Genomic DNA, 27,988 nt, shown 5'->3' on the forward strand with positions numbered 1-27,988 from the left:
AGCTGACAGCTATATCAGACAGAATGGTTTTCAGACTTCCCCGTCCCTGAAGAGCACTTTACCCTGCGAGGTTCTGCTTAGCTGATTCACACAGCGGGTCCCTATCATTTATTCAGGCACAAGGGGTGAGTTCAGGATGACATTTCAGCCTTAAATCCCCTGTTTGGGAGTGAAATCAGACCAGCAACATCTGAATGCAGTTTTTATCATCTGCGCACATGAGGAAGTATACTTGGAAGTACAGTAACCAATTATTTATTTATTACCTTGTTATGTAAATGATATAATCTCTCTTTTCTTCTGCAAAAGTGAAATCATATCCTGGAGCAGTAAAAGAAACTCTGTAATAAATCTTGCCTGTTAAATTGGCCAAACTCCTGTTAGGTTTGAATAACAATTTTGTTTCGCTGTGTAAAAAGGCAACGTGCCAGAAGCCAGGTCCTTGCTTCCTTTTACAAGCACCACTTGCAATGTGTTTATATTTGTATTTATGAAGTGCTTTTTCTTACACTTTACAAAGCAATGAATGGTCTATCTGCCATGAGGTGAGGGCAGTATTTGCAGCAGCCACTTATGTCAAGCATGTTACTGCCAATTAATGCAGGGTGGTATTAACTGAAACCGTGCTCTGCAGTATCAAGCCTTTTCTCCTTGAATTTCTTTCCTGTCTGTGAGTTTGATTTAAACTCAGGTCTTCAAAAGTCAGTCAATAACAGATGGTTAATCAATTCTAACAGTGCATACTATGAAATGGTAACAGTCAGCAATTGGTGAATTAACAATTAATGTCTTTCCAAAAATACCTTCCCTGGTGCCCACAGAGCCTAACAAGTCTTTTGTGTGTTTTTTTTCTTTCTTTCTTTCCCCAATTAAATATTAAGCAATAGATGTTTGCTTCAAAGAAACAAAGTTAACTTCCCAGGACCAGGATATTTCTTCCAAATTTCTTCTATTATTCGACATAAAAGTATAGAGCATAAAAACAGTGCTCTCTAGGATATCTGAACTATAAAGATGTCTACAAAGCCCTTCTATTGCATAACTAAAACCATAAATATCATACTATTTTCAGCAACCCTGAAGAGTAAAGAAGAAAGAGTGCAAGAAAACAGATTTTTCCAGAAAGTGATGAATGGTTTTCTTTATATAAATCTTTTAGGCTAGTTATTTTGCAAGAGTTTCTGGTCTCCTCCTCTCTTATTTAGCTGAGGAGGACTTTGATTAAAAATTCACTGGAGACTACAGTTTGAACATTTTTCAAGCATGAATAGCACAGCAGGTTGCACCCATAAAACCAGCTATGTGCGTAAGTCTTGGCATGTTAGACAAGGCACAGCTTTTACTTCTTAGCACACCTCATGGGGCCAAGATGAAGGATTGATCAATAGAGGCTGAAGTGGTGGCTACGCTAGATTACAATGTTGTGCAAGAGTACTTGAGGTACCTTTGAACAAGCTATCACGGGCACTGCAGAAAGCCTACAGTAGCATGCATCTCAGCAAGCTCATTTACCACATAAAAGAGCAATAATTATGATTAAAATAGTGTTAGATGGTTAATGGCATCTGATCTAAAGCTGTGCTATTTCACATTGCACTCACAAGTCCATGAGAGGGCTGTGACTATGAAGAAGGTGGGAATATTCTTCTGGGACTGGCTACAGAGTGGAAGAGTGTGAGCATTTTGCTTTTTTTCTTGGGATTTAACCAAGAAAAAGTCTCTCCATCAGAGACTAAATGAAGACGACGAGTAGCCTGTCAGTTCCTTGCCACCACCATGCCCCTGTGTGCTTCCTCAGGGTGTGGAGGTGGTGGACACCAGGGTTAGCTAGACCATAAGCTCCACAGCACCACTCCAGCCAAGTAGGCGTCTGGAAGGCTCAAACCTCTAAGGGCAATGCTGCCATCTCAGGGCATAACCTGAGCTTCCCAGGGACAGCAAGGCTGTCTCAGCCTGCTGTAGGGACAAGGAGAATCTGTGGCCATCCACCCACTTGACAGCCTGATGGTGACTGTTTTTCACCACTGATACAGAGGATGCCTACTGAAGGTGACCACGCTTTTAAGTGGAAGTGATCTTAAGTGGCTGATTTGCTCTTAAGTGTCAAGAATCCACATACAATAGGCCTGTGTTTAAATGTTGCTGCACAGTAAGTTTCCTTACTGTAATATTTGTCCTTAAACACTTAAATCAGTGGATTTCCCAGGTATAGACCTGAGAGACTGCCTCAGGAGAACTTGCTGGTCAAGATACAGGTCTGGAGGTGGCTGCTGGAATTTCCTTTTTGCAGAAGAGCTGAGGAAGGAAGAAGAATTGCTGATTTCATAATGAATGTGAAAAACAGGTGTATTCTGTTACAATAAATACGTAGGACAAAATGTCCTCAGTGACTTTCTGTCCTCATTTGGATAATTTACTCAGAAGTATTTTACCACCTTTTATGCAGGATGACATACTTGTGTATTAGTACCAGAACCGAGAGCTAAATTCAGACTTCATACACTGTCTTGTTGACAGTATGGGGACAAGAGATGACCTGGTCTGAATTTCATAATCCATTTTGAATATGTAATTCCATCAGAGAACAAAATAAATGCATGAGATCTGGAAGTTACAATGAAGGAATAAATAGGGCTCCAAATATAAATACTGCATTTGCAAAGTTTGTTTTCAGAACAGAGCCATGCTTGAAATAGCAGGTTCTCCTCTTTCACTTCCCCTCTCCTCCAGCTGAAATCTAGGTTATTATCTGACAGTGCATTAATATAAACCAGTAAAGAGACAAGTAATATTGTTTAAATTTAATATAAATTAGTAAGATGTAATTAAACTCTAATTTTTTCAAAGAATATTGAATTTTGAAAGCTGGTATTTATACATGTACAAAGTGGGGGGCCTTTCAGTTCACCTCCAGGCAGATGCCTTTTGTTTAAGAGAAAACTTTTAAAAGAGAAATCTTCTGGAGGAGCAAATAAAACTGGTCATGTCCGAAGTACTATCCATAGAGCTCTTCTGAGGGGGCTTTACAGAAAGCTAGATGAGTATTTATTTGAGAGTTATAAGGAGCATTTGAGTACAGGTTACACATCTTTCAGTAGAGTGCTAGACAAGACCCAACCGTTTTAATTATTCTAGGATTATATGATTATTAGTAAGCTCTAGTACCAATGTGATTTCTGAATATGGTTGAAAAAGTTCTTAATAAGGAGCTTAACTCCAAAATACTCACCTTTACAAGTTCCATGACAAGGTACAACTCGGTTGGCATGTCCATCTCCTCAATCAGAAGTACAATATTGGGATGCTTGACTCGTCTTAGAATAGATACCTCATTCTGTATCATGTGTTCCTGCCACACAAAAGAAATCTTTAATGACTATGGATTGGTGGGAAAAACTTTCACTTCCATGTACATTTTCCAGTTGCAGAGAGAATTGAGACCTACATGGATTATTCAGGGTTTTAAAAAAAAGGTTATAGCTGTTGCCTCTGGCAATATAGAAGAAACAAGACTAGAAACAACATCAGTGTGATAACTGAAAAAAGAACAGAGAATAGAACACCCAAAAAGAAAGGCAGGAAAAGATGTGTTTCCAACACAGAGAAAAATTTAATATGGAAGCTTTTAAATCTTTTTTCCATTTACTAATACCATCACGTCTTCTGAGAGAATCTTTTGTTATAAAAATTTTAAAAGTAACAGAAATTCATTTTGTATAAAACTGACATCAACTTGATTAACCTGATGATACTGATTAGACTCAATGACTGGTGTTGCTATATTATTTTTTTTCTATGACATCTGGGATTATGAAAGATAGGAGACGTAATACTGAAAAAACTGAGGTTTTTTCCTCAGGTATTGTCTCAATTGGAGTATTAGGGTGAGGTACCATTGGGTGTATGTCTTTAGCTATTTTGTTTATGGCCCACAGTTCCTGCACAAACCTACACTCTGTACTATATGGTTTCTTCACTGTCAGTATTGGGAGTATAAAAGCTGGATGTGCATTCACAGGCTGGGGGAAGAGTGGCTGGAAAGCTTCCTGGCAGAAAAGGACCTGGGGGTATTGGTCAATATCTGGCTGAGTATGAGCCAGCAGTGTGCCCAGGTGGCCAGAAGGCCAACAGCATCCTGGCTTGTATCAGGGATAGTGTAGCCAGCAGGAGCAGGGAGGTGATCGTCCCCCTGTACTCAGCTCTGGTGAGGCTGCACCTCGAGTGCTGTGTTCAGTTTTGGGCCCCTCGCTACAAGAAGGACATCGAGGCCCTGCAGCGTGTCCAGAGCAGGGCTACGAAGCCGGTAAAGGGCCTGGAGCACAAGTCCTGTAAGGAACGGCTGAGGGCACTGGAGTTGTTTAGTCTGGAGAACAGGAGGCTCAGGGTAGACCTCATTGCTTTCTACAACTACCTGAAAGGAAGATGTTGGGAGCTGGGGGTCAGCTCCCCAGGTAACTAGTGATAGGACTCTCACAGGTAACTAGTGATAGGACTAGAGGGAATGGCCTCAAGTTGTGCCAGGGGAGATTCAGGTTGGACATGAGGAGACATTTCTGCTCAGAAAGAGCAGTCAGGCACTGGGACGGGTTGCCCAGGGTGGTGGGGTCACTGTCCCCCGGGGTGTTCAAGGAAAGGTTGGACGTGAAGCTTGGGAGCTTGGGGACATGGTTTAGTGGGTGACTTGGCAGTGCAATGTTAATGGTTGGACTAGACGATCTTAGAGGTCTTTTCCAACGTAAATGATTCTATGGTTCTAAGATAATTACAGACAAGGGGAGCGCACATACCTACACACAACCAACCAAATGCAGAATCAACCCAAGCATCTTGAAAGGCATTTTGTAACCTATTATCCTGATACTCCAGGAGTCTCAAGGGGACAGGCAAAGACTTCAGTCAAAAAGGTTGTAACACTTGTCAGGCAGAAGATAAATATAACAGCTTCCCAAATGGATCTCCCGTAAAATATTTCTTGAAAAAAAAAAACACAAAAACAAACAAAACATTTTGCTCACATTTGAATTTTCGTACTTACTTTTCCTCTGCATTTACTTTTTTTGATTATTTTCAGAGCATATTCTCTACCAGTTGACCTGAGGAAAGAAAACAATGTACGTTCAATTACATTGAATATTTTTCTCTATTTTTCTCAGTTCAGTTTCTATTTGTCATTTGAGTACATTATTAATGATTGGTAAGACTTATGTTCTAGGCAGGAATTATGTTCAAGTACTCATTTTGTCAAGAAATGTTTAAATTTATCTGAAATTGTAAACTTGAGCCAAATTTATTAAATATGTCTGCCTGAGAAAAAAAGCATTTTTTTTAATAAAGATATTTCAATGTTTTCAAAACAAAGTCTTTTTTTTTTTTTCATTTTATAGTGGTTTTATTTGTGATTTTATAGTGATTTTATTTAATCTTTTTTCCGCAGTTTTATACAAAACCCGACACAGTATTTAGAGATCCCAATCTTCTTAAGAATTAAATGTTTTGTTTTACATAAAACAAAATATGAGCTGTGGAAAATACCTATACATCTGCACGCACAACTGCTAAGACAAAGAAGTCACTCTTGGTCACCTTGCAATAACATTCTGCATATTCTGTAAATATGTATCTAGCAGAATTAAATAAGATGTTTATGGGATAGAGTGTGAACAGTTCTGGAGACATTAAGAAATCATAGAAAATTAATTCAGTTTCAGGACACATTTCCTTTTGGGTGTTTCTTTAAATTATTTTTTGGAAACCATAAAATATTTATCAGTATTACATATATAGATATTTATTATAGAATATTAAAATAGAAAACAAAGCCTATAGACAAGTTCACAAGATCAACTTCCATTTCTTACTCAAATTATAAAATCAAAAGAAGGCTGCAAGGATGAAACCAAGAATCTCTGGTCCCAAGTTCTAATTTTACTATTAGGTTAAATGGAGAATGAGCAATATAGGAGAAATTTTCCTAAAAAGCTTTTGGCATGTAATTAAAATCTAAACAATTTACATAAGGCCTTAGGCATATATTTGGATTAAAAAAAAATACCCCCCAAGCATATTTATCAGGCAGTGTAGCAACTGGACAAGGGGTTTAAACTTGAAGAGGGGAGATTTACATTGGACATCAGGAAGAAATTCTTTACTGTGGGGGTGGTGAGGCACTGGAATGGGTTACCACGAGAAGCTGTGGTTGCCCCATTCCTGGAGGTGTCCAAAGCCAGGCTGGATGCAGCTTTGGGCAACATGGTCTAATGGGAGGTGTCCCTACCCATGGCAGGGGGTTGGAACTAGGTAGTCTTCAAAGTGCTTCTAACCCAAAGCATTCCGTGACTTCATGATTTTTCATTCTTCATTTAGCAAAAAAATAGTTAAATCGATCCATTAAATTGATATGTACATGTAGGTTAAATGAAGAAATGAATATGCCTAGAAGTGTGCACAGCTTGTCGAGCAGGACATGCAGAGTGAGTCCTAAGCTGAAAGCACTGCATTACTAAAATGACTGGGCATTTTTATTGCCATATTTAAGCATACATATATCTTCTGGCAATGATGTACCAGTAGGTATTAATTTAAGGGCCATGGGGACATTAGCAGAAAGAATAAAAAAACAAGCTATTACTTCACTTCAAGTTCACAGGTCAGCAGGGAGGGTCAGGACAGACTGTATTAAGACATCAATTAAAAGATGATGCCAATGCTTACAGCTTGGAAAACATGGATGTTCAAGGCTTAAGCAAAGAAAAATTTAAAACTTCTCCTATCTGTACTTCCCTGACAGAGGGCTTAATGCTACAGCCCCCAGAAATGGGGCACACTCCACATGTTGATGCTTGGTGGCTACAGACCCAGCACAGTGAGAGGACAGGCAGAGATATCAACACCATGTTTTGGGGAATGAAAAGGGGAGGTAGGAGAAGGAATATTAGAAATTAAGATATCTGGGGTTCAAATTCAGACAAAACACACTCTCTTTCAGCAGGAGTGTCTTTCAAGCTCCTTGGTTGCCCTAGGAGTGCTTCCTTTCTGTCATGAGAAAGGAAATTGATGGTTTTTGTTGGCCATGGGAGACTCCATGTACTCGAAAACACTGAGAAATATGAGCTAGTGAGGAAATGTCAGAATTTGGAAGTATCTGAAAGTTAAAAATGAACACATATGAAAACACCACAGTACAAATTGCACATATGATGGAGCAGATACGTAATGAGCAGATGACAACTCTGACTGCTCTTTGTTTTGGCAAAAAGAAAATTAAAGCAAAGATAATGCAAATCCTTTCCCCTAAAAAGCTGCAGAACCGCAGGCTGTCAGCAGCCCAGGAACCTCTGTAAGTTACAGACCCGCCAAAAATATGCATGGCAGTGCCAGAAAGCCACAGCAAAATAGGCATATCACCTCTCACCTACCACTTAAACTGAACAATAAAAAGGTGCCACATGAAGTAGGAAACATTACTGCGGGATTAAAGTCTGGAACCACAGCGCTAGCACAGGGTACAGCATCAGACCTCCAGTTCGCAATGGGGCTCTGGGCCACACTCTCCATCTGCTTTAACCTTTTGCAAAGTTCACTGTGATTTCCGCTGTGCTTGAGTCAAAAATCAACCTTTATTACTTCTGTGTGCACGTTACTTTTGTTTGTGTGTGTGTGCACCTTCAGGAGTGCAAAGAATGCCTGGAATGGAATCTGGACGTCCCCGCATGAAAATTTTGAAGATCATTTTTAGTTTCTATTCATACTGTTCATTGTCAGAGGAAAAAGCCTGTGAACGCATTTGAAGTGTGGAGCTATGGAGAAGATATATCCATGTGATCAGTGAAGATGTATAACAAGAAGCATTCCTAGTTGCTTAACACCTCACGGCACTATTCCTTTGAAGTCTCATGCACAGAGGAATTGAACGTCAATAGCAAGTGGAAAAGTCCTCTGTCCCAGGTATCACCCCATCAATTCTGGCTCTGCTAATGATGGACATATCAGACTTTGAAGTGAGGTGTTTTTTGCTTAGAAAGTCTGTGAAGAATGTTTTTGAAGGTGTTTTACACATACTGGCTTTAATTTACCCTCTGAGCCTTTAATTTCACCCTCCACACTTGTGATGGCAGAAGTATCCCGCTTTGGAAATGGAAAATAACAGAAATAATTCTATTTTGTTTTAATGTTCAAGCTTTCTCGGCGTAGTAACTCTCTGATATACAAGGGATCTGCAGTATGGTATGGCTCAGAAACAATAAGAGTATTTATTTGGGAATATCTAAGTAATCATGCTAGCTTAGTGTATATTCACTAAATACGCCATGGTACTAGATACTTCAGGGACTGGGAGGATACACAAGAGGGCAGGAAACAGATTTCATTTAAGCTCCCTAGGATATTACAATCAGTATTATTTTTAGTTGTGGTGGGACCTATATTTAGTATTATTCATGTCTTTTCTCTCAGCTTGGGAAATGGTGGTAACGCACACTGGTCCATTCAAACTAGCTCTCAGCACAGCCAACATTTTCCTCTGAATGCCAGTGTATCCAAACCACGAAGGATTATTCTGCCCTGTAACCCTGTTCTCTCAGTCAGTACTCACTTCAGTTTTCGCTTTCCTTTTTCTCTTTTCTTAGTGAAATGTTCACTCATGCTTTCCATCAGTTCACCTCTCTCCTGTAGGGCAGTATCATGCTTTCTTAATATCATATTGCTTTGCTTTGCTTCCCTTAGGCTTCCATATTCTCCAGTCCAGCATTCAGACCCTAGAGTTTGATCTGAACAGCTACTGCCCTCTGCATGACCAACTACACCACGAACTCCCTCTGGAAGAGCTCTGAAGGCCTCACAACAGCATGGGCGAAGTCCCACAAGCACACCATCAGCCAATACAAAATTCACTCTTCCCTCTTTCCCCTTCCCCAACAGCTGCCTTAATGGTCTCCAAATTGCCAGACACTGTCAGATCCAAAGTGGGACCTGTCTTTTTCCAAGGAGACTCACATTTAAACCAGCCAAGCTAATTTATCATCATCTGCCATGAGATCTATTCTTGACTTAGTCTCTAGGATTAAAATCACATTCTTATAGGCTGAAGAGCAAAAGTATTTTTTCTTTGAGCCTAAAGGTGAGTCTACAGTCTTCTGTAAGCCTAGGATATGATAATACTGGAAATAAAAATTCATTCATGAAATTTCATTATCAGATTTTGACATCTCTATTGTTTTTTCTTTTGGATATCTCCAGCTGTGGCTTTTTTTTTTTTTTCCTTTCATACGCTGCTGCCATCTAACATGAACAATCTTAAAATCTTTTCACATACAGGTATCTTCTGACTTTTTTACCCCATATTCTCCAATGTTTTATCAATACCACCAAGAAGCACCTGCAGTTCTACTCAGCATTTCCGTCTTCTGTTCTCTTCTACTTTACACTCTACATGCTGGGTTCAGCCAGTTCAAACACGATGGGCAATACTCATCTGAATATGTTTAGTAACTGATATCTAAGCTGGTCAACCCGGACACTTTCAGCAACACAGATGTGAGAGGTGACTTGTGACTTCTCTAACCTAGAGTGGATGTCTAAAATTAGTCTGTCTTCAAGGGTGACTGTTCTCCCCTTTTGCCTGCACAGGGCACTGAGGAAGTTAGATGTTGATGTCTACAGTGCAGACTCCTAAAGTTAGATGGAGCTCATGCAATGGTACAAAGCAAGCAGGAGACAGATGCACATTTTATTAAAGATAAACATGGAAGAGATACGCCACAGTGTCAGATGGAAGAATAGATGGATCTGAAGCCATCTTTTTGTGCTTTCCGTAATCACTGTGCCACACACAAAACTTCCTGAAATCTTTATGAATGCTCCTAGATGTAAAATAATTAACTGGTGCAATGCAAATGGCAAGTTGGAAGAACACACCGCAAGAAAAGATGTTATTTCAGTGCAAGAGGAAAGATACAAAGAACTGGTAAAATCATGCTCTGTGCAGCAGAAAAAAAAACACAAACCCCACAGAGAATTAAAGTCATAGGTTGTCCCTTGGACTTTGGATGTGCTCTATTTTCACACAAGAGAGCATTAGTCTAGTTTTTCCATCTGGCATTGAGACATTACCTTATTCCATATGTCCTATATTCTACAAAGAAAGACATGATCTAGAAAAAGCATGGCATTAATGATTACTTTTACAGTAATAAGCAAATTATCCTTCTCACCTTTCTATACACTCCTTCACAATAGCAAAATTTCCATCTCCTATAGTCCTTCCAACTTTATATCGCTCTGCTATCGATGCTGGAACCTGGAAACCTTCCTCCAACACTTCTGAAAGAATCATTAGTACATTTTTATTGTTAGTGAAGGAAACACAGATGTTGCACATAACATGCATTTTAAGTCTATGGTTTAGGAGCCTGGAAACCATTCAGAGTCAGTATCTCACTTACTGTACAGTGAAACCATGCTGCTGACATTGTATATACTCAACAGGTTTCACACAGATACAATAATGAAAAATAAGACTTCTGGGGGCTCAAACATACCACCATTCGAGTGTTACATAGTTTACCATTCCCATTGCAATATGCCCCCAGGACAAAACCAAAATTGTATTTTTTTAATTATGAAAAGGCCTCTGTGAACTGCACAAGCGCAGACCAGCCTCCAAAAAGGGTTGGAACTCCTTGACACAGCATGATTAAATATATGTACCAAAGAAGTCCAACACTCAAGCACTTATTTTATTACATCCTGTAAACTGAGACATCCATAAAACTCCTCATGTGCTAAGTGCTAGTTCTCCCCCTCCCCCAATATTAAATATTTAGTTTTTAAACAAATGTTCTCAATAATACTACCTCACATGCAACCTGGGCACCAGATGTTTAGGTAAAATTGCATTACACAGTGTCTAAGCATAAGAAAAGTTTGTAGTTTCATGTGTTTTAGTGCTCATTCTTGTACCATTATTTTTAAATGTATTTGAAATAGCGTGTTACAAATACCTAACATGCCTCTAAAAGCCAACTGTAAACTGCAGCTGATACAAGCTACTATACAAATACTGTAATGAAAAATGCACCTCAGAAATTTTCACTAAGACAACGCTTTCTAACTGTATCGTATCTTTATCGGTCCTTTGTTCCAGTTTAGTATTAAAAGCGAATGTTATGACACATGGGGGCTGGGGTTTGCCTGAATCCATAGGCAGTATGAGGAGTTACTATCAGACAAGGCCATACATCCACACTTAGGTATACGTGCGTGTGAACTGGCAGTGTTAGAGCAGACATTATCCCTCAGCCACCTTGTTCAACGCCTTACTATGGGGTGAGACCAGTTATCACTCAGCAAAGACCCAAAATCGCTGCATGCTCTTTGGTTTTGTGCCAGATGAGAGAAAACATCGGTGAAATAACCCAGCCAGCGCTGGGTCACCTGTGGAACTAGAGCATCCTGCAACAGAGACACCTCGGAGCAGGGATGTCCAGATCAGATGTGATCCGGAGTGAACCTGAGCTGCTCTGCCAAGGCTGCCGAGCCTCCAAGCCGAGAGTCATCCAGCCTGCAATGCTCCCACTTTCTCCGGCAGGAAGAATGACTCATTTCCTACACAGCTGCTGTTATCACTACATCGACTGCTTTGAAATGTCAGCCCTCGAACGTTACCTTCTGCAGGTCCATCATTTTCATCCATAGAGCTGCAAACTTTGGTGGATGCTAATGAGGTAGAGGAGCCACTGTGTTGGGAGCTCTGGAAATGGAGAGACACAAACGAAAACAGATGATTTTTAAGGAGCACAAGTACCCACAGCATGTCCCAGAGAGGCTTCGGTGTTGTATGCAAAGTATTGATTCACTTTTGTGGAGGGACATGCAGATGTTTGTGAACACTTCAATTATTCCACTGAAGTTGCACTTTCAGTACTCCGTTTAAACGTGGGTATCCGCGATTCATTACATGCAGCGATGCTTTTATGTGTGGTCCATTCGTTCTCCCTACTCCACACATATTTTGGCAGAGAAAACTGAGGTGCTGTATGCCCTCTGCAGGCAGGAAGCCGTTCCCTCAGCAGCATCATTAACCTAGCAGGCACTCAGAGCACAAACATCTGTTTTGACTGAAGTTGGTTTTGTTTTGGGCGCAATTCCTCACTTCTGAAAATCCCCCTCTGGTGAAAACCTCCCCAGCTGTGCTCTAGAAAGGAGAAATCGTTATGAAAATGTACGATTAAAATAAATGTCAGGGTGAATATTTTTATTATTATTTTGAAATAAAGTGACCAGATCTAGCCCACTTGAGGGCATGGGTCTGTACCTTGGTTTTAAGCCCTTGTACACCGAGTGTTTATGTTTGCCTACACAACTCAGGGGGAGGAAGGTACCCGTATAGCCTCCAGAGGGAAACCCTTAGCCTCCCAGCTTGGATGCTGAAAATACAGCAGGCAGGATCTTACCTGGGAAACCTATCTCTGTTTATCAGACTGCTTCATCACACATCTAGGTGGATGAAACAACACAGAGACACGAGATGGGCTGGATTTCATTCAAAATTTTTATCCTGTGCTGTATAACGATCAGGCAAATATATCCTCAGGATTTTCCCATGTTCAGCAGAAACCTGGGGAAGCTACAAATGTAACCGTGGTCCCTTAAACTTAGAGCAAAAATGAGCATTTCTTCAGGTTCTCACGCTGCAATGTGAATTTAAAAGTATTCAGAGGATTTCCAGCACTAAAACTCTCCCGGGTTCACATAGTTTGCATGCTGAAAGGTTACAAAGCACTGCAGTATTCAGTCACCTCTTGTCTATATATTATATAAATCATAGGCTGTGACACATGTAAGCAACGCTGTGGATTGGTTCCTCATCTGTGTTTGCACGGTATCTGGATGCCCATCAAGGTGTCAATGCACTTTACAGAGGCAGCAGACCTTCTGTAGGACCACCTCATCTGCTGTGGCACAGCAGACAACTGCAGCACGAACAACTAACAAGGCAGTAGCTGCAAATTGTGCAGAGCATGGAGCCAGGGAGAACGCAGTTAGCAGAGTTAAAAGCTGGCCAGTGTGCTGAGTTCATTTGAAAAGACAGATTTCTAATTTCTCCCACAATAGATTAAGGTCAGATGATTGAGACAAAGGCTGAACTCAGCCTGCTTTTCACTAAATAATCTGGAGAGCTTGCACACAGCCCATCTACGAGGAGATTCTTGGCCTGTTTTCGTCTTTTAATCAAGCCCAGCCCAGCTCATTCTTTTCTTCCATCCAAGCATTTCTTCTGAGCTTTGAGCAGAATTAAAAATTCCATTAATCACTTTTTGGACTACTTTTGCTGCCTCTTGACAACAGAAGCGAGCACTGGCTGATTTTATGCAGTTCGCTAAGACACTGCAGCCTCGTTTCACGATGAGGACATGTTTATGCATGTGCTATTCCCATGCTAAATTCTGCTAGACATCTCAGGAAAAACTTACCTCAGGTTCATTTTTGAATAAACGAGCAGAGGAGGATCAAGGTACCGGGAAAATGCTATGATCTCTCAGAGCTGGAGAAGTCATTCTCAAACTCGTTATTTTTACATGCACATAACGATAGAGAAATGTTTCCTTTACATTCCTGATTGTAAAACTAGCAGGAAAAAAACACAACCATACATATTCTCTCTGCTCATTCTGCTGTGTTTGTTTGTTTTCCTAGACTAGGCATGCAATTTCTTACTTGTTTTTCCACTCCACAGCATTTTCCTAAAGGAATTGCAATGTTTAGTTATTTATTATATATTCAGTTCATTAAACGAATCTTTACATTTAAAGGTTACTTCGAGATTTTCAACAGGTTATCAAACAACTACTCTATTCAGTTTTTGCATTTTGAAGGGTGAGATTACACTTTTTGGCAGATGTTAGGTCGAGCACTGCTGACTGCACCCCTCTGCTGCTTCCTCTTGCAGTTCGACGGCCTCCTCACAGAGTCGTGCACTCCTTGTCCTGATCTGTGAGCATGGGAGATGTTAAAGCCCAGACCTAGCTCAGTGGCCACAGCTTCACTGAATGAGTGCCTAGAGAGGGTCAGATTTCTATCTGGGAACCTATTTCTCGAGGATCCTCAAGCTCTGGCTAAGCTGAGAACCGCAACTGCTCGGTCCTTCCGAAATGAGACTCCTTTTAGGTCCCACTTCGGCACAGCACTTCAGCAAGTGCTGAGCTTTAAACAAAGAAAATGGATATTTTATTACCTTTACTGAACCCCACCTATTAAAACAACAGATTAGAAACCAGCAGGAACCATAGGTTTGCTCACAGACCTTCCACAATTAAGGAGATGTTGCAAGGTAAACATGACACACAAGTATTTTGGTCTTTATTCAGCCCCCTTGGAACAACACGCAGGCACTTATTTATTTATCTTTACTTAAGCTAGAAGGACATTGCGTTTATTTAGACTTTAATTAGCTCGTTGTTCTCAAGCTGAAAGCCCTCCGGGTCCAGCAATCCTTGTGGGTCTTGGTGTTCCTTCCAGTTGGCTTGCCAATCGCGAGGCAGTCTGTTGTGCACGCTGTTGTTCTCCCAGCTGCGGACCCCATTAGGGATATTACAGATGGGAGGAAAAAAAAACCAAACCCTAAGCAAGAGTATAATCTCTTCAACGCACAGACCTTAATGCAATTAGCTGTTTTAATTTTAAGAGATGCTGAGGTGCTCGAAATGTCATCGCTTTGACACGGATTTAAAGGGGTCCCGTTGCACAGGTTGCCGGCACATGGCCATTTTTATGGCACACCTCCATAAAAGCGATGGCATAAAAAAATCAGGTCTTTGGTGTAAGGACTTCAGATCCTATTCAGTTTTATATAACAGATGGCCAACACACCACACATCTCATTGATGTGAATGGAAACATTAGTGCTCTAGAGTTTCATCCGTGTCTCACTGGGAGATTTATTTAGCAACTGTTTTGTGAATAGCTTGTATCTCAGTGGAAATTGTGCTAAATCCATGAAAAATGGCAGTAAAATAAATATTATTGCAATTTCTCTCTCCCCATACTCACCTTTGTCCTAAATTAATCTTAAAACCACACTTCAACTCAACAGCAGGAATAATCCTTGTGGACTATCACTATCAGCTATTATGAAAGGAAACTTAAACAAGTATGCCCAAGGAAGTTTGATTATGCAACTCAGATTCCTGAATCTTAAAAACTGAACACCGCATTATATTTTCCAAACCTCTCAAAACCTTTATTAGCACATATGGAGCCTACAAGCTCTCGCAACAATAGATTCCTTTGTATTTTCACGGCATGAAGGAAGCATCTGGATGAAATGTGAGTAACAGAAAGGCACACAGGTGTAAAGCTAAGCCTGGAACTCATGCAGAGTTATACTTGTTGAGAAATGGCATTAATGAAGCAAAGGTTAAAATCAGTAAACAAATTGTAAATGCAGGAATGAGGCCCGGGACGAGGGAATTCTTGATGTTTTTAAGTGATGTCTCTTAAGGTTTTCCCTATTCCCAAGAATCCTATGTAATTTAAAAGCCTGGGAAGAGAAAAAGCTACGTGTGTCTGTAGCGTGTTTAAGATAAAGTTCAAATCAGCAAGGGGAAATAGGATTAAAGACAAAGCAAAACAGCTCAGCTCTTATGGAGCCCATGCTAGTGCTCACTTTGGTTATAAATAACCTTTGCAAGGTAGCTGTTGTGAATTTCTGACACAGCCAGCTCCACAGCCTAAAATCTTCATGGTTAATGGTAAATAAAGACAACAGTACAGTGCAGTTAGGACTTTGAAGGACTCACCAAATTCTTGTAATATGTACCAGTGTTAAGCGGAGAACAGCTGGTTTCACATAAAAAAACAAATATATTTGGATGCAACTTTTAGAAGACAAACCAAGTTTTCCTTACTATTCAGCTTAAAGAGAAACAAAGGGTTACACTGAAACTCCAGCTCCCAACTCTATCTGGAGAAAAATGTTTTTGATTTTCCTTTGTTTAATCACTTGCATTTTTGGCCCAGCCAGCTGAGAGGGGAAAGAAGTTTTCATGTAAACAGTACAGAGCTGGCAAAAAATTACTTCATGGAGAAACCTCAAATCTTCTTGCTGAAAGAATGGAAGCCAGTGGAATTCCATGTACAGAAAGAGAAATGATGCAACTGTTTTCTTTGCAAAGTCGGACACTGCACTGAACTGACACGTAAGATCCACATTCATTTATAAACTGCTTCATTTGGAAAGGAGTAATAAAAAATGTATGTCAATATGCTACTTATCCATAGCTCTACACCTTGCGCTATACTGTTAAACAAGTGAATTAAAAGATTTTTAAATCTAAAGTTTTGTTTGTTTTTTGTTTTTTTTCATTTATGCAATTCAGGATTTACATAGCTTGGAAAAAGAGGTAAATGCGAACAGCAAAAGCAATAACCCAGCATGTGTCGTGAACTTATTTTTCCTTTTTGAGGGACAGAGAGACAAACGGGCGACTTTGCAAGAAAATGGAGCTGGCAGACTGAAGTTAAACTTCCAAGCTGAAGCACTTGGTTCTGTTACAAAAAATTAAGCTGGAGCATCAACTGCTTATATACTGAGTTGAATTGAGTAACAAGGCAATTCTGAGAGACCCACAGAGTTCTCTATATGGTATTTAACAGCAAACTTAGATGTAACCCCCGCTAGTTCCTAACAGCTGCTTCCCAAGCTGAGCCATAATTCAGACAGGAGGCTCCCTCAACCTTTGGCATCTTTGAGAGAAGATTGATGATCTAAAAAAAATGGATGTATCATGTTCATGGTATCGGAAGTTGACCTAGCATTACTGTATCCATACCGTGGTTAACATAAAAAGTTACATGTGCAGCGGTGCAATGTGAAGGTTTCTTTTTTCCTCTTCTAAAGCCGTACACAGATAAAATTTTCCACTCGACTACAATATAAAAATTCAAAGGCAGTCAAAGGAGGTTCTGATTTCTTCCACCTAAATAAGGACAGAGCAGTCACCACTTTTGTTTTGCAACTCTTTTGAAAGCTCTCCTGATATTTTTAACTGTTACTTGGTAGACAGAAACCTAGCTTATTGTGCTTGCAGTATTTCTCCATTCTGTAATGCAGTTTCCTTTCTGTGTCTGTATGACTTTTTCAGGCAGACCTATTTACCAGTAAGCAAGAGGGTTTCAAAAGTGGAATTTTTAGGAGGGCCACAGATCTCTCTAGGAGAGTGTCTGAGAGTCACCTGAAGCATCAGCCTGGCAAAGGATATGTATATTTTATACATATATACATATATGCAAAAGAGTAGAAAGCTGTATCAACAAAACAAGGTATATACTTTAAAACACTGGGTATGTTTCAGTACTCTTAGCTTTTTACAGGCATGTTTTCCTAATACGTGACATGAGAAGAGAGCTGCTACAGCTCAATTGTCAGCAGGGGCTCGTACCTTGCTGTGGATGCAGCACGCTCTCTTCCCACTTCATACTTAAATATACCCCGTCGTGTGCACACTTCTTACCCATAAGCAGTTCGAGGCAGGTATACTCACTGTCTCCATAAATCCCATTAAAAACAAATTCTTCCTTGAAGGATCTTTTACATCTAAATACCACGGCCCGGAGTTTATTATTGAAAAAAGCATTGAATGCATCCACTATTTAAAGGAACCCGCCGGGATGCATGAATCCCATATGCTTAGACCGAGTGAACTGTCAGATAGACAATACTGATCCAAAATGAACAAGCAATACCGACTGCAAGTATTTTTTTAAAGCCTGTTAATCACGTTTCCAAAATAAACTCACTGAACAGTGTGTATTTTTTAAATATATTTATTACATCGCTTACAATAATCTACAGTAATGTTAAATCTAGCGAAACAACAAATTGCAACCAGGATGACATGGTCAAATATGAAACACAAGTACAACACAGTATGATGAAACAATGGCACAAAAATGAAGGTGATTTTTTTCAGCTGATTATATTAAATAAAACATTCATCGGCATTTATTTTTTGCAAGTTTAACATTTTTTTTTGCTGATAAATCAACAGCTATCTTTTTGGTTTCCTGCATCACATTAATACAAAACCGGTATATTTTAAAAAGCAAATATCCAAGCACTTTTCTTTAAAAAAAATAATTGTATGCATAACTTTGTAAAATCTTAAACTTATGTTGGAAATGTGCCAATATTTACAAGATCATAGTGCAACTAACAAAAAAGAAGAGGTCTTAGCACAAACATTGGTAGCTCCTCTTTCACTACAGCTCAAACTCCAAAACACTGTATCGCAGGGCAAACCACAAACTAATTACCTCATGTAACATCAGACAACAAGCACACGCTGAATACAGTATATCTTTTGTCATACTTCACTGCTGAGGGTTAATTTAAGCGAATTTGAATATAATCAACATGCACAAACACGGACACTAAAATGCATACAAGTACGTATGCAGGCTCTGTGTGTGTTTTTAACCCTTCTATTAAGTTGTGCGTACACGACAAACATATCTACATATCCATTGACTTCAGTGGGGAGTTAGGGCACCCAGCCATCCTGAAAAATCTGGTGCACGGTGAAAGAGGCAAAACAAGCCAGTCGAAAGGTGTTACTACAGCAAGCACAGCTCGGAGTAACACTGCCTTGTGAACAGAGGGATTTGCTTGTGAGGCATTACACCTCTTTCAAATGAGTGCAATCATCACTTGCTTACTGCTACCTGCGTGTAAAGCTACTACTGGCTGAGTAACATAAAGCTGTTTTCCTCTTGATAATTCACAAGATCTTGTGCTATCACTAACAGATGAACTGAAAGTGAAGATTAAATTAAGAGCAATCTTGTATTAGGCTGTATACAAGAAAAAGCACAGATGACATTAATCTTAGTATTCATCAAGTGACAAGGTAATTTAGCACCGTAAAGATTTTTCGTTTATTTTTCTGCTGTTTTTGACAAAACAGGCAGCCTGGATTGATCAGAGGTTCTTTTCTATATTACTGTTAATGAATTTAAACTTTTAGAGTTGGAGAACATTTTCTGTAACATACTACACCACAGAAAGTTCAAATGCAGTGTGAAATACACAACTGTAAAACTAAACACTACTGTTTATTTGAATTGTTAAGTCAAACAACCTCAAATCCATGTGTTCTTCCAGACTGTTTAACATTATGTATCCCTTCTTATAATGCACATTTATATTCACAATATTAATGCCCCAGAATTTTCATTTTACAGCCTGTGGAAATGGCTTGAAGGGAAAAATAACCAAATGTAATGTGCTGTCCCTGAATTATGTTAAAAATTGAAAAGCAATTTTCACAAAGGATAGTGAATGTTAACAATTTTATTGATATCAACAACAACAAGAACCAACTTCTAACATTGCATGACTTAACAATTGCACTGCAGAACGGTGCAGTTGATGAGGATATACAGGTCTGACCATGTCAACATAAAGCCATTTCAGCTTTAGTGTTAATGTTTTGTCAGTGTATATATACTTTGTGCATAAGGTCCTACCCTTCCTACCTTGAAGTCAATCACGGTTTTGCCACCAACTTAAAACGGAGCAGAACTAAGCCCTCGTTTGTACGTGAGATCTCTTAAAATTGTGTAGGATTCCTAAGGGGAACTGCTCAGCAGGGAGAGATCGGTACAGCTCCATCGCCTTGAACAGAGCTGAAGCGAATCCCACAAGATGAACATCTTCCCATCATGTATTTTCCCCACATATTCATTTAAAGAAGCCACATATGTGACTTAACTGTGCATGGATTTCGTAGCCATTAATGTATGTATTTGTGTGTGCGTGTGTGCACAGACATACACACACACAGACACGTTCTGTGCTTCACATGTGAACTGTTTGTTGCAGAAAAGAAAAAGGAAAGAGATTAAAAATAATCCAGAAAGTTGCAGAAAGCATTAGGGAAATAAACACGTATTCAAAAAGCTCAAAGGGAAGCAAAGCATTCACAATCTATACAAAACTCTTTAGCTACATCATAATCACCTGACAGTAGGCACAAATAATGCAGCATACAGAGAACTATGAGAGGTTCAGACACTATAAAGTTACTTGAGCTATTCTGTTATTTAATGAAGCTGATGAAATTTAGGGACAAACTAAAACCCGTGCTGTTGCGAGTAGAACTACAGCATCATGAAACACAATTTCGGTTTCACCAATAAACTGAAACCTTCTGGTCTCGCTCAAAAGAAACATTTCATTTCTGCTCATGTATAATGGGAATTACATTCCACACAAAAGGGATCTCAAAGTCTATAAACAGTGTACCTTTTCAATCTCTAAGGGACTTTCATTCCTTAAATGAAATATTAATGATACATATTGCCCCTGAATTGCCCCTTAATACAAGTCATATGTTGAAATGATTAAATGTTATAGGCTAGCATATTCTTTGCAACAGCGTTGATGGAAAACTCGCTATGATAACGATTACTGATTTTTCCATTTTTCTTTTCCACAGCTAGGCAAAGCCACACCATGCCTGTTTGCTGGCAAGCTGGGCTCTCTGTGCAGAGCAAACATTCTTAATAAACTGCCTTAAGCAGCAGTAGTCTATAAAGAAGAGGGGAGGAAAAATAAAATTCCTGGAATTTATTTTCTTTACACGAAAAAGCAATTTGCAAAAAGTCAGTACGTGTTTTGTTCAGTCTGGTGGAGTTCTCTGAATTTTTGGAAGCTGATCCCAATGCACCTTAACATAATACAGGTTTCTTGGGATTAAGTAATACATTTTACTAAGACATTCCCTCCTAACAGGCAAAAATGCAAGAAACTTCACAGCTGTGCACTTTTTCAGTAGAACAGGACAGCCCTGTGAGTACGTGAGGGGGACTGCTCCTATTGCTGGAAGCAGTTTTAAATCCGAAGTCTGAAGCAGGAATGGCAAAACATGCATTTCAAACTGAAATGACCTAACTGCTTCAGCAAACCTGCCAGATGAGTGACTTTCCCTCCAGGTGATACTGGAACCGAGTATGGAAAACAGAGAAGGTAAGTTTTGTATTCTGCTGCCCATTTATTTGTTTTTGTAAATATCCTCCATAAAGAAAACGATAATGATACAGCGAAGCCTTTATGTCACATGCCAACATTTTTCAGCTGCTGAATTTTATTATGGACAAATCAGTGTGAAGAAATTATTTCACTGTATTTAAAAGTTGGCATGTGGCAGCTAACCATTTTATTCTATTAAGTAAATTTGCCTGCTTTCAAAATATATTAAATCATCACTAAGTAGATCAAAAATATAATCTCTATAGATTTTTGCTGAGGATCAGAATCACACTAATTTCTAATTCTTAAACTATTAGTATTTAAGATACTGAAAAGAAGTGTATGAAACAGGAACAGTGTGCCATCACTACACTATGGGCTTAAATACAACAGATAAATATTAAAGAAATATGCAACATACAATAGGAAATATTGCTATTATGTAAATTAATGTAGTCAACTAAAATTCTCACAATAAAGCAGCAGAAAACAAATAAAATTAGTAGATATTTGTTAAGCAACTGGTTATAATGCATGACCTACTTTAACACTAAAGGAGTTTTGCATATTCATGCTGTACAAAACGACCACCTCTAGAAATTATGAAAGCAGAGAAATTAGGTCAGTAGGAGGATGATTTACAACACCGCCATTTCTGTGTGCTTTCATTTTAAAATGGCATCAACCGCCTTATTACAGCAAGCCAACAAAAAAATGTTCTTGTCCTTAACATAAGTGCAAATAATCACAGGTTTCTCAGGCAAAATGTGTTTTACCAAAAGGTGTCATCATACGTGTGTCAGATTACACTGGTAGCCAGCAGGCCCACCTATTTCCTCTTTTAGAAATGTGTCCATATTTACTTGCAACACCTGGATGATCAGTATTTACAGCTCTTGCAAGGTAAAACATTCATGTTGCCTGTGACCACTCGTCTGTTTACACTCACCAGAATGTAAGAAGAGAACTTTAACTTTGCTTTGAAAGCATTTCCTTTCTGTTCTGCGACCACACAAGATTTCTTCTTTTTCCTTTCACTTAGCTAAAAAGACCAAACTCTGAAAGGAATGAGAGGAGAGCGCTCCAAATGTTTGTGTTGGGATCAGACAGCGTGGTACAAGCAGTTTAATATGGCAGGTTTTTTCTTTCCTGCATTTTACCTATTCATTGGTAAAAGCAAAGCATTCATTAACTGTTCGTATCAAAATGAATAAAGATACCTATGTTAAAAACAGAACATATAATCAGTACCTCAGATGATAAAAAGAGTGCTATTCATAAATGTGCCCACTATGGATTTGTGCGTTATATTCACCTTATTCAATCTCCATTGCTTTAAGTGTGCACAATGCTGTTTTGTACTTGATGGGCATATTCAATGGCTCATTCATTACAAATTCTTGCATTAAAATGCAGTGGTAAAGCCAAAAATACCCCCGCACACTAGAATTAATTTGGCCCCGTGTTTTTAATATTAAATATGCAAAACTCTTTTGTGTGATTCACTATTACTGTAAATTAGCAGCTATTCTCTTTAAAAATGTTAAACCTTCACCAAATCACAAACCATAAACATTGTTCCATTTTCTCTTTTACACTGAGTCTCCTACTGAATCCAAATCATCCGAGGAGAGTGGGCGATACAGGTCCTGTAAGATGAAGTGCAGTATAGATTTGTTTATTGTGGTCGGTTTCTTGCACTGCTACTGTCTAACAATCTTTTTGTTACTGTGGACCAGAAGATGTCGTTTAACATAAAATACACATATACCATATAATCAGATTTTTGCTTATTTTCATACAATTATTTTTAATCAACAAATAGATCACTGTAAATAAATCTGGAGTTTCAATGTACAAGATATTCTAAGAGGCAGTGAGTTTTTCCTTTGATTCTTTCCTGTTAAACATTATTAAACAATCTCTGGCTTTTCGAGAGTCTCCTAATTGTTTGGAGACTTGGCAATATGAATTTAATCTCTTTTTTTCCAAAATAGGATATATTTCCCCTTTTTACTGTTTTGTTGCCAGCAGTAGGAAAGCAAATGCTTACCTTACATTGCAAGGTAATCAAAATTTGCCACCCATTGGCCATATACCACGGATCCAGCAGCATTTGAGCCCTGAATGCTGACAGTGAACACTGCCATTACCTGTAGTGCACTGACAATAGTATCTTTTTTCCACTTTTGGGGGCTTGTGTGTGTAAAGCAGCATGTAAAATCCCCCAGTCCTGGCTCTTTCTGATGGTAGCCAAGCAACCAGCTCATGACAGCAGAGAGAGCAAGTCTGAGTGTACGGATCCACTTCAGTTTTCAACACCCACTCTGAGCATCCTCTGAGTGATCAGATAATCCTCAAATACTGGAGGTGCTAGGGGATGAGACACTGCCCTAGTCAACCTACACAGCACAACAACCTCCTCCAAGGCACACGGCAGCACAGAATGAAAGAAAGTTCAACAAGGAGAAGCGGTTTGGGCTAGAGTACTATCTTTTTAGGGTGAATTCAGCACAGCTGATGGTGCAGAGAGGTGCTGAGCAGTCACATGGCTTGCAGCTCTCTGCCTCCCCAGCACTGCACAGCCAAGCTCTGCTACCTTTCAGCTGTTTCTGGGCATCCTTTAAGTACAAAACATGTTTACAGAGTACAGCAAAACAAGTTCAAGACAAAACATTGGCAAGATCTGAAAAATACAAGAACAGATAAGAAGGGGAAGTCTGATGGAGCCAGCTTTAGGGTTTTTTTTCTTCGTTCATCACTGGAAAGTAACTTTAAAAAAAATCCAAAAGCTATTTTATAAAACAAGGACTACCTAAAATGAATCTTTTACAAATTTCAAATCACAAGGCTCTACATAAAGATTTCTGTTTTACTTGCAGGCAAAGGAAAAATAAAAGGGATGTTAATTCCCTGGGACGTATTTTAGTTCCTTGGAATCCTTATTTTACATGGGCACGTGTACATACAGTAAGCCATGGTACACGCTTTTGAAAATCAAGTCCTAAACAAATTTCTCTTTTGTTGTGAACAATCTGGACCAAACAAGAACTTCAAACAGAGAAGCCCATTCCGTTTTGAATACAAAGTAGTTAAGTGCTAAAATTTCTTTTGTGCACATGCAGTTTTGGAGTTTCTAATATATAGTACCAAAAAAAAAAAATATTTGAGGTTAACAAAACAAACTTTTGAATTGCACGTTCCAGGAAATTGCTTAGTCTTCTGAATATATTAAAAATAGATCTGTAGGACTGCCTTTTAGTATTTGGGGAATATGCCTGTTTTAAAGAAGAATCATGCACAAGATTTCAGGATCTTATTCTCTGCCCTTTCATATAGTTTTAAATACTTGGAAGATATTTTTATCTGCAATAACTTCCCTTGCCTGTACTTTGCTGAAGAGCTGTATATTAAAAAAAAAAAAAAAAAAAAACGAGGAGAATCTATCTATTATTTTGCATATATTAATAAAAAGACAAAACTTGTTGAATGAGTACAGCCTTCTTGGACACATACAACTCAAAAAATCCTTATATACCCAGAATACAACTTCTCTGTCTGATTAGGCAAGAAGTGCCTTAAGTCTAATTTTTTATCATCCCGTAGGTTCTAGAAAAAAATCCTTATAATAATGGGAAGCAACTGAAAAATCAGATATAAAGTATAAAACATTTCCACTCCAGCTGAAGTACCGACACTGATTACAAGAGAGTGGAAAACCTAAGTTCATAAACTATTACAAAGGCTAATTAAATAACATGTGGGAGATACTCTGATGTGTATTTATTACTACGATTGCCCTGTCATGTTTTCCGAGTCCTTATCATTAACCTAACTCTGTTGTGGCAGGAATTGTGAGCATGTGCAGCATGGTAACTGATTCTACTCAGCTGCTGTAAGCCTGAATTTCAGATGGACTCATTCTGCTTGGAAATACACAAGTAAGGACATAATTTTTTTTTTTTAAAAAGAATCTTAATTCCTTATCAAAAATAATTAAGATACAAGAAAGCATAACTATACTACACAGGGTGCACGTTTAAATGCTCAGAAGCTGAAAACCAGAGAAGTTCAAATGATTCCTGTTTCAAGTCCTCGTATTACACCCACGACATTAATCTTTCAAATCCTGCCTTCCCCAAATATAGACTGAATTTCAACCAAGATTATATATATGACTTTCACTGACTTCTGAATTTATGGAAATAACTCAGCCATGTACATGTGCGAGAGAGAAAGGATGAAACTTTATCTTTTATGTCCTGGATTTGAGGGTCTAAAATTTTATTGGTGGGGTTGCAAGAGTACAGTTTTCATGATCGTAGTACATGTATCTCAGCAGCATTCTGGGTTTTATTTACAGGAATGGAAAGCCTTGTGTCAAAGGCCAGAATTTATTTTTTTAAAGGTTGAATGATGAAATGTCAGTAAGAGGAGTGATCCCTATTTTAAGTTGCCTAATGCATTCCATAATTAGAAGGAGTATTTTCTTTAGAAAAATTCTACCATCTGTACTATTTTTGCAGGTCTTTACTATTCACAGAGACGAATCCCTTAGCCTACAGCGTTACCTTGCTTTCATCCCTCTGAATTCAGAAGCATGATTTCCTTCCTCTCACCTGTATTTCCCAGGAAGAAACACTGGCAGCCTGCCCAGACCCCTGAGCATTTGGAAGTACCAAGCCTACAACTCCCTCAAAATACTTGGACGGGGCTGCTGAAGAGCTGATTAATCACTGACATCGAGGGGAATCAGGTTATATGCTAGAGCCCACATTCCCTGCAGTCTTCCAGACCCAGCACTACCAGTGGCACTCCAAGTGGCAGGAGAGCCCAGGCACCCTTCTGATTCAAACCACATGGAGAGAGGGGCAGAGAGAAAACAAACTACAAAGTCGAGCTGGCATTCCCATGACCCATCATCTTATTTCAGATGTCTCTTCTTTTGGGCAGGGGGCAGCAACACCTCACCTCTCAGCACTGGGGACAAGATGAGCAGCGAGACTAGTCTCCTCTTCAAAGACTACCACATGATACCAACACTTTGATAACCTCCTAGGGAATAATCTGCTCCTGCAGCTGGCTAGTCGGTCCTCTAGGTAAAGTGGCTCAAGACAAAGCACAATGCTCTGGGTTCAAATTTGGTTTCTGACAATAAGGTACCTAATATAACCTGTCTTCTAAACAAAATTTTATCACACAAAAGATGGCACTGAAACAGAACAAAATGTTATTTAGACTGCCAACACCACAATTTTAGATTAGTAAGCACTGTTTAATGCTTTTTCATGCAGCTGACTTAGTCATTGGAATACGTGTTATGACCTTTAACAACACAATCCTGTGTTTTGGTATTGGACTTTTAGCTCATTCACTTCACAAAGTAAACACGAAAGGAACATAAATTCTCAGAGCATGTGTAAAGTTTCCATCCCTTAACTTCTTAGAAGTGGTTTATCTAATGTATTTCGTAAACTAAATAATACTATACCAATGCATTTTCATGTAACTGTATTCCGTGTTTCTGCAGCTACAGTGGTTTTTTTTGTTTGTTTGGTCTAGAATAAAGTCAGAGAAGCATGAAAGGTCCCCTACTGAGGTCAGGGGGACTGAATGTGAGTATCTAAGAAGAGAATTCAACTCTTACACAATTTATTCTCTCTCCTGTAATTTATTCCAATACTTATTCTCTACACACTTAGCAATGCAAGTATGTCACCACTACACAGCCCTGTGCACCCGTAATACTGATCCTGTTACACTTCCACACAGGGAGCCTGGACGAGATGAAGCCCATCTGCCTCACTCCTCACATTTTCACGTCAGAAACCTTGTGGACAAACACACCTTGTGTCTAATGGTGCTGACCACATGGTTCCCACTCAGCCATCCACAAATGTTAACAGCAAAACATTTCTTCAATGTGGGAAGAGAAGCATCAGTGGTGGGGAAGGAAGCTTTGGGAAGTTACTAATGAAAGCAGACAGCCTTACAGCAGATGAAGATCTACTGTATACTGATATCATCCATCTTAACAGACACCCTCACTTCACCCATGTATAATTCATTTGGAACTTTCTTCCCTCTTCAGTAACATTAATGATTCACTAACAAGCCTTGAGAATAAGAGCAAACAGGTGTGGAGGACACTGTGTTCAGGATTTCAGTACTTATCCAACTGAAATTTGCATCTTAACTCTCTGTGTACCCAATAATGACACATGACTGCCCCAGGGCTCCAAGCTGCCACTCCTGGCTACCTCTACACTGTAAGATCACCAAGTACTTCCAAGTCAGCTCCCAAATCTCTAAGCAATCTATAGTCCCAGCCTTGCATAAGACATGGGCACGCACAGTTCCTCAGTTCCCTCGTAGCCACGGGAGAGAAAGGAGGGTACACAGGCCAGAAGGAAGCTGTGCCATGCTCCAGCTATTTCTGGTCTGGGTACCTGGGGAATCAGGTCTGCACCAGCCCCTAAAGCCAAGCAGTGTCAGCACAGTATGTAATCCCTTGTTTAGGGAGACAGAAATCATCTTTATTTAAAAATTAAAAAGGCAGAAAAAGCCATGTGTTCAAACTCTGTTTATAAACAGAAGTGTGAGACAGAGCACTGCCTTGGGGAATCTTTCATTGAAAACTGATCACAGTTTAGGAAATAGCAGAAGAGAAGACACACAGACATCTGTCCCATTGCTTTTGAACAAATACGATTAATTAAATCAGCATGTGGAGCCTTTTGGGTTGAACGAGTAATATTCTGTTGGGGCATTACAGCAGTAGCATAGGTACTACCGTAATCCTGGATGCTTAGGTACACTGTAGATTCTCTCTACATAATGCTAACAGGAACCTACAGCTGCTAACAACTCGTCCAGCAAAGTGACTGACAAGTCTCGTGCTGCCTCATTAGGCTGTGTATCACACCTAATCCACAGCTAAATTTCACATATTGTTTTACCTTG

At 39.3% G+C, this 27,988-nt stretch overlaps 1 protein-coding gene and 1 long non-coding RNA gene across 9 annotated transcripts in view; one reads left to right on the forward strand and one right to left on the reverse strand.

Annotated features, from left to right (window-relative positions):
• The window catches only part of DCLK1 (doublecortin like kinase 1), a 235,601-nt gene that overhangs the window by 34,890 nt on the left and 172,723 nt on the right, over positions 1 to 27,988 (reverse strand). For 3 of the 5 annotated variants that reach the window (XM_068673052.1, XM_068673061.1, XM_068673070.1), the window contains 4 exons: positions 11,662 to 11,746; positions 10,209 to 10,317; positions 5,036 to 5,093; positions 3,230 to 3,349 (listed from right to left, as the gene is read on the reverse strand). In XM_068673052.1, coding sequence (XP_068529153.1) covers positions 3,230 to 3,349; positions 5,036 to 5,093; positions 10,209 to 10,317; positions 11,662 to 11,746 — 372 coding nt within the window. Of the gene's footprint in view, positions 1 to 3,229; positions 3,350 to 5,035; positions 5,094 to 10,208; positions 10,318 to 11,661; positions 11,747 to 14,433; positions 14,566 to 17,804; positions 22,675 to 27,988 lie in introns of those variants that run through there. The other 2 variants (XM_068673079.1, XM_068673089.1) reach the window with 2 other exon arrangements.
• Positions 20,885 to 27,945, forward strand: LOC137851952 (uncharacterized). 4 transcript variants are annotated; one of them, XR_011093585.1, is made up of 3 exons: positions 20,885 to 21,022; positions 25,552 to 26,124; positions 26,588 to 27,945. It is a non-coding gene; the product is annotated as an uncharacterized lncRNA (long non-coding RNA). The 4 variants fall into 4 exon arrangements; XR_011093584.1 differs by lacking the exon at positions 26,588 to 27,945 and adding an exon at positions 24,875 to 24,966 and having other exon boundaries at positions 20,905 to 21,022; positions 25,552 to 26,578; XR_011093582.1 differs by lacking the exon at positions 26,588 to 27,945 and having other exon boundaries at positions 25,552 to 26,578.

Source organism: Anas acuta, chromosome 1 (genome assembly GCF_963932015.1).
Source record: "Anas acuta chromosome 1, bAnaAcu1.1, whole genome shotgun sequence".
Classification (NCBI taxonomy): Eukaryota; Metazoa; Chordata; class Aves; order Anseriformes; family Anatidae; genus Anas; species Anas acuta.